General features: G+C 56.0%; 7 protein-coding genes across 7 annotated transcripts; 4 read left to right on the top strand and 3 right to left on the bottom strand.

The window, feature by feature from the left end:
• Nucleotides 1–826: 826 nt before the first annotated feature.
• Nucleotides 827–1,471, bottom strand: KRP23_12521 (uncharacterized protein; the record flags this gene model as incomplete). Its single annotated transcript, XM_067883150.1, has 1 exon — nt 827–1,471. The coding sequence occupies one exon, from the start codon at nt 1,469–1,471 to the stop codon at nt 827–829; it is 645 nt and encodes a 214-aa protein (XP_067739429.1).
• Nucleotides 1,472–3,003: 1,532 nt separating this feature from the next.
• On the bottom strand, nt 3,004–4,626 carry KRP23_12520 (uncharacterized protein; the record flags this gene model as incomplete). Its single annotated transcript, XM_067883148.1, has 1 exon — nt 3,004–4,626. The coding sequence occupies one exon, from the start codon at nt 4,624–4,626 to the stop codon at nt 3,004–3,006; it is 1,623 nt and encodes a 540-aa protein (XP_067739428.1).
• Nucleotides 4,627–5,022: 396 nt separating this feature from the next.
• On the top strand, nt 5,023–6,469 carry KRP23_12519 (uncharacterized protein; the record flags this gene model as incomplete). Its single annotated transcript, XM_067883147.1, has 3 exons — nt 5,023–5,141; nt 5,208–5,273; nt 5,344–6,469. 3 exons carry the CDS (start codon nt 5,023–5,025, stop codon nt 6,467–6,469), a joined length of 1,311 nt encoding a protein of 436 aa, XP_067739427.1.
• Nucleotides 6,470–6,569: 100 nt separating this feature from the next.
• Nucleotides 6,570–8,336, bottom strand: KRP23_12518 (ABC transporter ATP-binding protein ModF; the record flags this gene model as incomplete). The annotated part of the gene is made up of 1 exon (XM_067883146.1): nt 6,570–8,336. The coding sequence occupies one exon, from the start codon at nt 8,334–8,336 to the stop codon at nt 6,570–6,572; it is 1,767 nt and encodes a 588-aa protein (XP_067739426.1).
• Nucleotides 8,337–8,511: 175 nt separating this feature from the next.
• KRP23_12517 (Betaine aldehyde dehydrogenase) lies at nt 8,512–9,990 on the top strand (the record flags this gene model as incomplete). Its single annotated transcript, XM_067883145.1, has 1 exon — nt 8,512–9,990. One exon carries the CDS (start codon nt 8,512–8,514, stop codon nt 9,988–9,990), a length of 1,479 nt encoding a protein of 492 aa, XP_067739425.1.
• A 755-nt stretch (nt 9,991–10,745) lies between these two features.
• KRP23_12516 (uncharacterized protein) lies at nt 10,746–11,390 on the top strand (the record flags this gene model as incomplete). Its single annotated transcript, XM_067883144.1, has 1 exon — nt 10,746–11,390. The coding sequence occupies one exon, from the start codon at nt 10,746–10,748 to the stop codon at nt 11,388–11,390; it is 645 nt and encodes a 214-aa protein (XP_067739424.1).
• Nucleotides 11,391–12,993: 1,603 nt separating this feature from the next.
• Nucleotides 12,994–13,638, top strand: KRP23_12515 (uncharacterized protein; the record flags this gene model as incomplete). Its single annotated transcript, XM_067883143.1, has 1 exon — nt 12,994–13,638. The coding sequence occupies one exon, from the start codon at nt 12,994–12,996 to the stop codon at nt 13,636–13,638; it is 645 nt and encodes a 214-aa protein (XP_067739423.1).
• Between the last annotated feature and the right edge of the window lie 153 nt (nt 13,639–13,791).

Genomic DNA, 13,791 nt, shown 5'->3' with positions numbered 1-13,791 from the left:
CAAATTAGAGCGGCGACTTCAGTTGAAAGTGCCGGGTGAGGCACGCATCGTGGTCTTCTCTTGAACGAGGTTGCTTCGTTTACCAGCCCCAGCCCATACCACCCCAAGGTCCGCCCCAGCCGCCACCCCAGCCACCTCCCCAGCCACCACCCCAGCCGCCGCCCCAGCCCATGCCACCCCAAGGTCCACCCCAGCCCCAGAACTGCTCCTTCTTCTGAACGCCCGCGGGTTTTCCGGCCGCAGGAGCCGCTTCGGCCGGCGAAGCAGCAGCAGCACGCAGAGCAGGTTGGTCGGCAGCAGCGACGCTCGCGACAGCAATCGCAGCGACAACAGCAAACGGAGCGAGCTTCATAGCTTTGACAATTCGCAGACGGGTGAGTGTTGCTTGTGCTTTCGTCGAGGCAAATTGCGTTGTGGTGACTTCGTCTGCGGCTCGAAAGTCTGCGCTTCATGTCGTCACAGTTTGGAGAACTCCTTGCCTTCTCCTGGAAACCGGAGATGCACGTCTACTTCCATCGTAGTTGCTATCGTTGGCCTTCAAACTGAACATTCCGATCAACAACAAGTTGAAGTCGTAACTTTTTGCCTTCACGGTTCCATATCCGACAAATCTCATCTACGGACGCTGGCCTTGTCGTGCTGCAGCTCACGCACAAGCAATCACCGACCATCCTTCAATCTCGATAATGCACAGATGTTCGCTGCAGAATCTCAAAACCACTTGACCATTAACATTTTCCACCATCTACAACTTCACTGCACTACGTGTGCTCACTACGTTTAGACAGATAGGTGCTCCGCAGTTGCTTGACTGGAGCGGGTGAGCTTAACTCACGGTGGGTGCGTCCGTCACCGTCGGCGTGTCCGTCACAGTCGCAAGGGTAGCTGCAGGAGTCACTGTGGGCGTCGGTGTAGGTGTGTGTTTCGGACGACGACTAGGTTTCGATCCCAGCGGGCTCGTCGGCTTCGTGGGCGGAGACTTGAACGTTGCTGGCTTTGAAGGCGTCTTGGTACCAGTCGGACCTTTCAACTGACGGGTTGGGCTGGCTGGCGGGTCAGTCGGAGACTGTGGGGCTCCTTCCTCTTCGGAATCGATGATCTCGACGCTACTGTCATCATCGCCCTCCTCGGTGTCAACTGCTTGATCGTTCTCGTCGTCACTGTCTTCCTGGCTCAGCGTGAGGTCGTTACCGAAGCTGCCATCCTCGACGCCAGCAAGGTCACGAATATCATTGCCTGGGTCAAGTCCAAAGGCGAGTTCACTGCTGTCGTCGCTCTCGTCCAGTCCCGAGAGAAATTCACTGTCCTCGTCGCTTTCGTCGGGGCCGCGGAGGAACCTTGAGTCGTTTTCGTCACTCCCCGATCCGGAGTAGCTCACGTCATCGGCTTGGGCTGAGACGGATGGAGTTGTAGTCGCCACGAGGGCTGCGACGCAGACAGCGCTTGCGAGCAGGTGGTGCAGGAGCTTCATTGTGCTCGGATGCTTGAGGGCGCACTTGCCTAGAAGGCTTTCTTCGGTGCTTGGTTGCTCGCTTCTTGGTGTTTTCGATTGTGCCGATCCCAGTGGTGAATCCTTTTCATGTTAGTCATAACGGTGCTGGTGGGTGGCCAAGCTCTCGTAAAGCAGACCCTGCGTGGAGCTCCAGGGCAATAGGAGAGCATACGGCGCTCGTCCTCGGTCTCTATTGCTGGTCTAGCATCTTTCCATAGCAAAGACGTCTCTGATGCATTTGGTTTGGCAGATAAGATAGCGAGGTGGGTCTCGTACGCGAGATTATACTAATGCATTCGCTGTCGTCCTCGCTACCTAGCTCACGTTTTGTTAGAGACATCACCTGTGAGTCGAGCACCTAGGCATTGCCTCAACTAATACAGCGGGGTGGACTCGTTCAGCAATATGAGTCTGGCCGGCACATACCGACGAATTGTAGATATATATTTTATCTATCTCTTATCTCAGTTGTGACACCGTTCTTGCAGCCCATTATACTTCCCACCGCAACGCTCTCGGCTGGGACGTTATCTCCAAGACTATGATGAGACAATATGACACTTAAGTGCACTTTACACCTTGCTAAGACTTGAAGGGTTTACCATTGTCAATCAAGCGGTAGCAGTGCACACAAAAAACAATACTGGCAAATAGGCAAGCGAACCATGAAACTCGTCATGTTCATTCAGCGTCAAATTAAACCGACAGCTTCAGCAGGTGAACGAGGGAGACATTTACCCGTCACCAGCGCGAGTACATCGGGCGAAGCACGCATCGTGGTCTTCTCTTGAACGAGGTTGCTTTGCTTACCAGCCCCAGCCCATACCACCCCAAGGTCCGCCCCAGCCGCCACCCCAGCCACCTCCCCAGCCACCACCCCAGCCGCCGCCCCAGCCCATGCCACCCCAAGGTCCACCCCAGCCCCAGAACTGCTCCTTCTTCTGAACGCCCGCGGGTTTTCCGGCCGCAGGAGCCGCTTCGGCCGGCGAAGCAGCAGCAGCACGCAGAGCAGGTTGGTCGGCAGCAGCGACGCTCGCGACAGCAATCGCAGCGACAACAGCAAACGGAGCGAGCTTCATAGCTTTGACAATTCGCAGACGGGTGAGTGTTGCCTGTGCTTTCGTCGAGGCAAATTGCGTTGTGGTGACTTCGTCTGCGGCTCGAAAGTCTGCGCTTCATGTCGTCACAGTTTGGAGAGCTCCTTGCCTTCTCCTGGAAACCGGAGATGCACGTCTACTTCCACGATCGTTGGTCCTCGAACAGATCTTTCCGATGAATAGCAGGTTGATGTTGTTTCTCGTCACCGAGAAATCTTAACCAAGCATCTAACGTGAAGCTGTAGCTAGTGGGAAATGTTTAATGGTGTGAAGTGTGTGTGTTTTTTAGATTGCAGAATATGCATTATCCTGAACGAATTTTGCTAGCGTACGCAGCGTAGACGTCGCCAAAGACTCTTCCATAGAGTTGCAATGTCCGGTGACTACCGGCTCGGAGTTCGTCGAGCTTGCTTTTTACCCGTCCAGACGTGCCAGTACGTCAACCAGGTTCTCGTCAGCTCCGATACTGCCCAGACTCTCGCAAAGCACCACGAGGGCCGTGAAAAGGTTCTTCCCTACCTCAGGCTCCACCTTGTGCGCCATGGAGTACCCGAACGCGTTGACTGACGACAAAAAGACAGTCGCCGACGGAGCGAGGTGTGGTAGCGCCTTGTACACGTGCAAACTCTCGACCGACAACGCGTTGCGAGAAACCGGCGCCACACTCTCCTCACGCCACGATCGAGTCGAATTTCCCTCACTGCTGGGTGTCGACTGGTGCAACTTCCTGTACGACAGCAACCCGCGTCGACTATCGGTGTCGGAGCTGGCACTGAGGACGTGCACTTTGTCGAACGGGTACTGCACGACCTCAGCCGCCCCCACATCAGCCGTGACCGAGTGAGCCACGCGCACATTCCTAAGGAACGACGGGTCCATCTGCGCGTTGAGCTTCTGGTCCGCTGTGATGGTAGGCAGAGCCATGCTCATGGTATTCTTGAGGTTGGCATCAATCTCGCGAGTGGCGCGCCCAGCCAAGTCCCAGAACTGCGTCGTCAACATGTCCACGCCTTCCGACACCAGCCAGTCGAGATCCGTCGTCGCTGTGAACATGCCGACCTGGTCCTCCGCTGCTGGGTGCTGGACGTGGCGCCGCATGTTGCAGTCCACATCCATCGCAACTCGGAAAGGATTGAAGCGTCCACGCGGCTCCTTGCCACTGCGTACGCGATACAAAGCGAGCAGCACGACGACCACCAATGCTCCGTGGAGGGTCACGCACTCCTTCTTGCATGTAGCCAACGCCTCACGCATGCACGTGGCCTCTCCGTCAGCGAACAGAGCACTGGTGCTATTCGTGCTAGGAGGAATGGCAAAGTCCTTCTGATCCTCTCGAGCCGCCAGCAACGGCGTGAACTTGTGCACGTTGCCTCGAAACATGCGACGACCGAATAGTGCGTTGGTCCCTTTGAGTAATGGCTTGGCCCACGTGATCTTGCCGAGCCACATGCGGTAGAGCGAAGGACGCAGTGGCAGCTCCTTGACCGGTGACGTTGACTCATTGGAGACTTGTCTAGCAAGCAGCGACACTTGCTCGAGGATGCAGTTGAGCACCACGACACCCGAGAACGCGTCGGACATGTACTGGTCCGAGAAGAGCAGGAACCGGGCAGTATTCTTGCGTTTGGCTACCCACACCGACAGGTAGAAGGGCAGTTGGCCATACCGGTCGAAGCCGAGACTGCACTCCTTCTCCACGACCGCCTGCCAACTTGTAGGGCTCCCGTCTCCATAGTCTGCAGGTGACAGCATCCGAACTCGCAGCAAGTTGGTGACGCTGTCTGAAGTTAACGGAGATTGGATCTCCGCCGTGAACGGTTGGTCCGTGAGTTGAAGAGCTCGCATCCGAGGGTGCACGTTGAAGGTGTTCATGACCGCTGTGGGTAGGAACCGGAGGAGCGCCGACGTGTCGCCACGGACGAGCATCGAATGCGCGATCTTGGTGGACACTCCGTCGGTCGATGACACCATCCGCTCAACGCCTCGAAGAGCGACTCGACCGCCAGCAGCGGCAGTGCCTTCGACGTCGGAGCTCATGGCCGACTTGGCTGTGTGGAGCGAGTCGAATTCGATAATGAGGCCATGGCACAAACTTGGATCGGAAGTGATGGCTGGGGTTGCAACCCATCGACGGCATGCTGGACATGCGTCTCTTACCTTGGATGGCCAAGTGACGGAATCCCTAGAATGGAAGGTGGGGGGCTTTCTGCAAGAGACCCCAAGTGGTCCGTGGGCCTGTCAGCATGATATCGTCGCTATGAAGCTTCGGGGAACTGATGGTTCTCGCCCGGGTGCTGCAGAGCCTCGCACAACGCGCTACTTTATTTTTGCGAGGAGGTTTTGAAATACAGCATGGCCATCAAACTCCTATTCATAGTTGGTCGAAACGTGCATGTGACTCCGTTCACTCTTCGAAACTCGAGGTCGTCGAGAATGAACTGGGTGGTGGCCGACGAGACGCCGACGGCTTCGGTCGTGTGGATGGCAGCCGAGCAGATCGGCAAGGCGCAGAGCCACGAGCAGCTCCAGAAAATCTGCGATTATCTCGTCAGGTACGTCGAAATGGCAACTCAATCTGAATGCACTCGCAACTAAACTCAACATCTGCGACGGTGTAGTAAGCATTGGTTCCAAACGGCTGGAGACTTGAGGAGTGCCCGGCGCGAGACGGCCGAGTGGCAAGTGTACGGTAGTAACACTGACTTTGCCATCTTGCCGCTACGGTTGACTGAACTATGGGGAATTGGTGGATAGACTTGAAGTACCAGGGCGCTTGAAGCTCGCGATTCAGCAGGTTCTTGACCAAACAGCTCCCCACCTTGAGTCAGTGTCAACCTACGGCTACGAAGACTACTACGCGGCGGTGCGTCCTTCCCTCACGCCAGGAGGTGAAAGTGAAGTTGGCACTCAGCAGTGGACGGAAGATGCTACTGGATACGCTTCCGCTGCTGAAGGAGGTGGCCAAGTCGCAGCAGATTACTACGCAGAGGGGTATGTCTACCCAAGCAGTGAGCCAGCGACGGATTCTAGCTCAGGTCAGTACAATTATGGACAGGCGGAGTACTCGACGTTCTCTACCAACCCACCTTCGTACGACGAGACCTATGGAGTTGGCCACGAGGGGTACTACAGCAGTACTTGCACGGACACGGCCTCAGGTTACCAAGATAGTGGAGAGGCAGCTGCAACCTTGTTGAGTTTGCAAGGCAGTGGTGAACACGTTGGCGGTCAGATCGATGGGAGCGACGTAGTCGAAGCGCACACTGTCGACGCTGAAGTCGCTGAAGAGTGCGTTGAAGGAGAACTGGCTAACGACCAGTCCATGAACGCTGATGCTATTGAGCACGGCGAACCATCTCAAACAGAGTTAAGTGAGGTGAGTGGAAATTGGAGCTGCGGCCAGTGCACGTTTCTCAACCCGATGACCTCGTCGTTCTGCGAGATGTGTATCGGCCACATCTCGCTGTCGCCTGACGTCAAAACCGCTGCCGGCACGAGTGTTTCGGCCTCTTTATTGATCCCCGCGAAGCCTGTGGTGGAGGTGGCGTTGAACTCGCAAGTGGAGTCTTCTGTGGTTTCGTATTCGCAGCCACCCCAGCCCAGTTTAACGTGCATGCTACCACCGGTGGGCTCTCTGTATCCTCCTTCAGCACCGGAATACGACGCAGATATTCATCCAGATGACTCTGGAAATTCTGCTCCACTTCCACCACCGCCGCCATATCCAGGCACTAGTAGCTGCGGGAGTGTAGATTTCCTCGCACTCGCATTCAGTGGCAGCACCGCCCCCAAAAGCCAGGCAACAGGATCTTTACCTACTCCAAAGTCCAGCCAGATGCGCCGGGAGGAAGCCACCACCTTCACTGAGTACACATTTTAGAGATCCATCACTGCTCACTGAACAATTCAGCAACTTTACATAGCAATGCACTTCTATTGTCTTACCATTGCACTCTATCCTGACAATTGGATCACACAAATTAGGCGGTATTTTCCTGCGACTGCTGTTGGCGAGGACGCTCGACGAGCTGTTTGTTCTGGATCTCAAAAATGCTGGAGAAGCACGGGGTGATCTCTTCCTCGTGGTGCGTGATGAGTACCATGTGTGTCTGCTGCGCAGCGTGCTGTCCGATGGCCTCGATCACACGCAGTACATGGGCACGGTTGAACGGATCGAGGCCGTGCGTGATTTCATCCAGGATCAACAGCTTTGGACGCGCGGCCAGCGAACGAGCAATCAGCACGAGCTTCTGCTCCCCCTGCGACAGCTGCGACAGAGTACGCGTCTTCACTGCATCGGGCAAAACGAATAGCTGCATAGCGACACTGGCAGCCTCTGGACTTGCTGCGTTGCTTTCAATGAGACTGAAGGCGGATTGGTCCTCCGTTTCTTCAGATTGCAGGCTTTTGTGCAACAGTTGAATGTGCTGGTCAGTTGAGATCGCCTCCTTCCTGGACTTTGACACAGTGGCATCGTCGTTTGACGAGGTAGAGCTGGAAGTGTGGATCTTCTCGCCAACAACCAGGACCTCGCCTTTTGTGAGGCCGTGACCGGCGGTCTGCATAAGCACACGCATCAGTGAGCTCTTGCCCGAACCATTAGGTCCCAGTAGAGCCCAGTGCTCGTGGCACTGTCGTGTAAAATCCACATCTTCCAGCAACACGCGCTTGTGGTCGTACGAGATAGAGACGCCATTCAACTGCACTGCGGGAGTCGCAGCCTCAGCTACGCCCTGACAATCGAAGAGCTGCCCGACAAGTGAGACGAGCTCCGTCTCTGTCATAGCTACGCGCTTCTCACGTTCTTCTTCGTAAAAATCTGTCAGCTTTTTCATCATGGCCTTGTTGCGTGCGTCGTTTTCCTTGTCTTCTGGCCACGCCACCATCTCCACGTCGTCCTGCTCGCCTTGCTTCAACAGCACCGTGTGCGAGAAGATCTCGGGGAAAACCTGCTCCAAACGGTTCGCAACCAGCAGGACTTGGGTCTTGTAAGCGAACGCCTCATGCTTAGCGCCGGTCGTCTCCACCAGCAGTCGAGTAAACCCTCTCGTCAACTGTCCGAGCATCCACTGCAGCTGCCTCCTCGCCTTCACATCCAGACCGTCGAACGGTTGATCCAGAATCAGCACCGATGCTTTGGGCGTCTCCAGCAGCGCCACCGCCAGCAGCAACTTCCTCATTTCTCCGGTCGACAAGTGCTTCACTCGCTGTTCCCAAACCGGGAACAGTCCGAGTCTCACGATCAAATCCCGAGCCGTGGGCGAGCCAATGCCGCCCAGCACATCAGCCACCACTCGATGTCCGTTCTTGGCCACAAATTCTCTATGAGCGTCGAGGCTGAGGCTGGCGAGACGGCAGGACGCCGGCAGTTCCCCTTTGGCTTGCTGCACCTTCACGTGGTCCTGTAACTTGGCCAAAAATTGGGTCTTCCCGCTGCCATTGAGACCCACAAAGCAGTGCACGTCGTCAGGCAGCAACTGATACTTCGGTGGCAACGCAATCACGGGTTCAGAAGCAGCAACGGGCTTGGAACGACGCCCTGTTCCAAGGAGAGAGCCGAATCCCCGAGTTTCAGTCGGATAAGCTTGAATATCACAACGACTAGAGCGCGGTGGGACCTGCAACAAAAACGCAGAGCTGTGCAAGGCTCTGGGCACCAAGGACGAGCTCGTAGATGACCGAGAGTATTGGCGTGGCGCGCTCCACGACCGCCGCAACGACGCCCCAGCACCTCGGAACGCCAACATTTTTGTTAAACTGACTTCCAACTATTGAGGAACGGAGCAGGCCGCACCTAACTGGAGCTGGTGTATTTTCCAAGTCATGGAATCTGGTCTAGAAAAATGGGATTGTGTGCGCCACACTAACGCTAGGATTTTCGCTGCGCGAACCACTCAACGAACCTCCCTAAAAGTCTCATCGATGGCATCTCGCGTGGTCAAGTCCTTCATCAACGGCAAGTACGTGGCGCCGCGGGCCTCAGGCCAGAGCTTCACACTGCTGAACGCCACCACTCGCCAGCCCGAGACCTCGTTCCAGGCCGCGGACAAGACGCAAGTGCACGAGGCCGTGAGCGCCGCCCAATCCGCCCAGAAACACTGGAAGCGCCTGAGCCCCGCAGAACGCGGCGCTATTCTGCGCAAAGCTGCGGACATTTTGACGCAGCAGACGGACGAGATCGCGACGCTGGAGACGCTGGACACTGGCCGCCCCATTGCCGAGACGACGGTGACCGACGTACTGAGCGCCACCGACTGTTTGAACTACTACGGGGGCGTGGCTCCGTCTGTAGGCGGCCAGCACTTGAACTTGACAGGAGGCAGCTGGGCGTACACGAAGCGGGAGCCGCTGGGCGTGACGGCGGGCGTGGGGGCCTGGAACTATCCGTTGCAGAGCGCGGCGTGGAAGTCGGCGCCGGCTCTGGCGTTCGGGAACTCGATGGTGTTCAAACCGTCGGAGGAGACGCCGCTGACGGCGCTGAAGCTCGCTGAGGCTTACTTGGAAGCAGGTGTTCCCGAGGGGGTTTTCAACGTGGTACTGGGAGCTGGAGAGACTGGGCAGGCTCTTGTGGAGCATGCGGATGTGGCCAAAGTGTCGTTCACGGGGTCTCTGGGCACCGGGAGGAACGTGTATGCTGGCGCGGCTAAGGATCTGAAGAAGGTGACGATGGAGCTGGGAGGCAAGTCGCCCTTGATTGTGTTCGAGGACGCAGATGTCGAGCAAGCGGTGTCGGGCGCCATGATGGGCAACTGGTACTCGTCCGGACAGGTGTGCTCCAACGGCACGCGTGTGTTTGTGCAGCGCAAGATCTTTGACAGGTTTGTGCAGCGTGTGCATGAACGTACGCTGAAGCTGCGCATCGGTGACCCGATGGACCCCACCACGGACATTGGCCCTATGATCCACGAGAAGCACATGAAGCTGGTACAGAGCTACGTTGAGAAGGGCGTGGCGGAGGGAGCTACGCTGCTGAAGGGCGGCGGTGAGCGCATCATGCCCTCGGAGGCTACCAAGGACGGCTTTTTCCTGACGCCGGCTATCTTTGTCGACTGCAAGGACGAGATGGCCATTGTGCGGGAGGAGATCTTCGGCATGGTCATGTGCATCCTACCGTTCGACACTGAAGAGGAGGTGCTGGCACGTGCCAATGACACGATTTTCGGTCTCTCGGCGGGTGTCTTCACCAAGGACATCACGCGCGCCCACCGCATGATCGACGAGCTGCAGGCTGGCACCACGTGGATCAACAACTACAACCTCGCGCCGGTGGAGACCCCGTGGGGTGGATACAAGAAGTCAGGCGTCGGTCGTGAAAACGGCCTTGCGGGTATCGAGTCGTGGACGCAGCTCAAGTCTGTGTACGTGGAGATGAACGGCGTCGAGTGCCCGTACGCCAAGTAGAACAGCATCGCTGCAGGGCGTGTATAAAGTCTCGATGGGCCTGACCGAACTGAGCTTCTCGTGCTGTTTTGGTAATGGGCCAGCATGTGATAAAGTAATGAATCCAACACGGTAACCAAAGCTTGTTGCAATTGTGCGATGTCATCACGCACACGTCCACCAGATGCCGCCAATTGGGGCGTCCCAGTGAATTAATGGGAAGGGAGCACACTATCACCGACCCTCCAATCTCTTAAACAAATTCCTCTCAATCTCCGGACTTTTAAGCAACAGGTTGTTTCTCCTTCATAACCGAGTGCTCACAGTCGAAAACTGTCCTGGCGATGCGGTTCTCCTTCTCCACCGCTGCAGGAAGTTTAGTTGAGGCAATGCCTAGGTGCTCGACTCACAGGTGATGTCTCTAACAAAACGTGAGCTAGGTAGCGAGGACGGAAGCAAATGCATTAGTATAATCTCGCGTACGAGACCCACCTTGCTATCTTATCTGCCAAACCAAATGCATCAGAGACGTCTTTGCTATGGAAAGATGCTAGACCAGCAATAGAGACCGAGGACGAGCGCCGTATGCTCTCCTATTGCCCTGGAGCTCCACGCAGGGTCTGCTTTACGAGAGCTTGGCCACCCACCAGCACCGTTATGACTAACATGAAAAGGATTCACCACTGGGATCGGCACAATCGAAAACACCAAGAAGCGAGCAACCAAGCACCGAAGAAAGCCTTCTAGGCAAGTGCGCCCTCAAGCATCCGAGCACAATGAAGCTCCTGCACCACCTGCTCGCAAGCGCTGTCTGCGTCGCAGCCCTCGTGGCGACTACAACTCCATCCGTCTCAGCCCAAGCCGATGACGTGAGCTACTCCGGATCGGGGAGTGACGAAAACGACTCAAGGTTCCTCCGCGGCCCCGACGAAAGCGACGAGGACAGTGAATTTCTCTCGGGACTGGACGAGAGCGACGACAGCAGTGAACTCGCCTTTGGACTTGACCCAGGCAATGATATTCGTGACCTTGCTGGCGTCGAGGATGGCAGCTTCGGTAACGACCTCACGCTGAGCCAGGAAGACAGTGACGACGAGAACGATCAAGCAGTTGACACGGAGGATGGCGATGATGACAGTAGCGTCGAGATCATCGATTCCGAAGAGGAAGGAGCCCCACAGTCTCCGACTGACCCGCCAGCCAGCCCAACCCGTCAGTTGAAAGGTCCGACTGGTACCAAGACGCCTTCAAAGCCAGCAGCGTCCAAGTCTCCGCCCACGAAGCCGACGAGCCCGCTGGGATCGAAACCTAGTCGTCGTCCGAAACACACACCTACACCGACGCCCACAGTGACTCCTGCAGCTACCCTTGCGACTGTGACGGACACGCCGACGGTGACGGACGCACCCACCGTGAGTTAAGCTCACCCGCTCCAGTCAAGCAACTGCGGAGCACCTATCTGTCTAAACGTAGTGAGCACACGTAGTGCAGTGAAGTTGTAGATGGTGGAAAATGTTAATGGTCAAGTGGTTTTGAGATTCTGCAGCGAACATCTGTGCATTATCGAGATTGAAGGATGGTCGGTGATTACTCGTGCTTGAGCTGCAGCACGACAAGGCCAGCGGTAGTAGATGAGATTTGTCGGATATGGAACCGTGAAGGCAAAAAGTTACGACTTCAACTCGTTGTTGATCGGAATGTTCAGTTTGAAGGCCAACGATAGCAACTACGATGGAAGTAGACGTGCATCTCCGGTTTCCAGGAGAAGGCAAGGAGTTCTCCACACTGTGACGACATGAAGCGCAGACTTTCGAGCCGCAGACGAAGTCACCACAACGCAATTTGCCTCGACGAAAGCACAGGCAACACTCACCCGTCTGCGAATTGTCAAAGCTATGAAGCTCGCTCCGTTTGCTGTTGTCGCTGCGATTGCTGTCGCGAGCGTCGCTGCTGCCGACCAACCTGCTCTGCGTGCTGCTGCTGCTTCGCCGGCCGAGGCGGCTCCTGCGGCCGGAAAACCCGCGGGCGTTCAGAAGAAGGAGCAGTTCTGGGGCTGGGGTGGACCTTGGGGTGGCATGGGCTGGGGTGGCGGCTGGGGTGGTGGCTGGGGAGGTGGCTGGGGTGGCGGCTGGGGAGGACCTTGGGGTGGTATGGGCTGGGGCTGGTAAACGAAGCAACCTCGTTCAAGAGAAGACCACGATGCGTGCTTCGTCCGATGTACTCGCGTTGGTGACGGGTAAATGTCTCCCTCGTTCACCTGCTGAAGCTGTCGGTTTAATTTCACTCTGAATGAACACGACGAGTTTCATGGTTTGCTTGCCTATTTGCCAGTATTGTTTTTTTGTGTGCACCGCTACCTTCCTACATTCTACATGGATGAAAAAGAGCTTGATTGACAATGGTAAAACCTTCAAGTCTTAGCAAGGTGTAAAGTGCACTAAGTGTTATATTGTCTCATCATAGTCTTGGAGGTAACGTCACAGGCGAGAGCGCTGCGGTGGGAAGTATAATGGGCTGCATGAATGGTATCACAACTGAGATAAGAGATAGATAAAACTATATATCTACAATTCGTCGGTATGTGCCGGCCAGACTCATATTGCTGAACGAGTCCACCCCGCTGTATTAGTTGAGGCAATGCCTAGGTGCTCGACTCACAGGTGATGTCTCTAACAAAACGTGAGCTAGGTAGCGAGGACGACAGCGAATGCATTAGTATAATCTCGCGTGCGAGATCCACCTTGCTATCTTATCTGCCAAACCAAATGCATCAGAGACGTCTTTGCTATGGAAAGATGCTAGACCAGCAATAGAGACCGAGGACGAGCGCCGTATGCTCTCCTATTGCCCTGGAGCTCCACGCAGGGTCTGCTTTACGAGAGCTTGGCCACCCACCAGCACCGTTATGACTAACATAAAAAGGATTCACCACTGGGATCGGCACAATCGAAAACACCAAGAAGCGAGCAACCAAGCACCGAAGAAAGCCTTCTAGGCAAGCGCGCCCTCAAGCATCCGAGCACAATGAAGCTCCTGCACCACCTGCTCGCAAGCGCTGTCTGCGTCGCAGCCCTCGTGGCGACTACAACTCCATCCGTCTCAGCCCAAGCCGATGACGTGAGCTACTCCGGATCGGGGAGTGACGAAAACGACTCAAGATTCCTCCGCGGCCCCGACGAAAGCGACGAGGACAGTGAATTTCTCTCGGGACTGGACGAGAGCGACGACAGCAGTGAACTCGCCTTTGGACTTGACCCAGGCAATGATATTCGTGACCTTGCTGGCGTCGAGGATAGCAGCTTCGGTAACGACCTCACGCTGAGCCAGGAAGACAGTGACGACGAGAACGATCAAGCAGTTGACACGGAGGATGGCGATGATGACAGTAGCGTCGAGATCATCGATTCCGAAGAGGAAGGAGCCCCACAGTCTCCGACTGACCCGCCAGCCAGCCCAACCCGTCAGTTGAAAGGTCCGACTGGTACCAAGACGCCTTCAAAGCCAGCAGCGTCCAAGTCTCCGCCCACGAAGCCGATGAACCCGCTGGGATCGAAACCTAGTCGTCGTCCGAAACACACACCTACACCGACGCCCACAGTGACTCCTGCAGCTACCCTTGCGACTGTGACGGACACGCCGACGGTGACGGACGCACCCACCGTGAGTTAAGCTCACCCGCTCCAGTCAAGCAACTGCGGAGCACCTATCTGTCTAAACGTAGTGAGCACACGTAGTGCAGTGAAGTTGTAGATGGTGGAAAATGTTAATGGTCAAGTGGTTTTGAGATTCTGCAGCGAACATCTGTGCATTATCGAGATTGAA

Source organism: Phytophthora ramorum, assembly GCF_020800215.1.
Source record: "Phytophthora ramorum isolate Pr-102 chromosome Unknown Phyram_PR-102_s0015, whole genome shotgun sequence".
NCBI classification, from domain to species: Eukaryota; Oomycota; class Peronosporomycetes; order Peronosporales; family Peronosporaceae; genus Phytophthora; species Phytophthora ramorum.
This window is presented reverse-complemented; position numbering and strand designations above follow the sequence as displayed.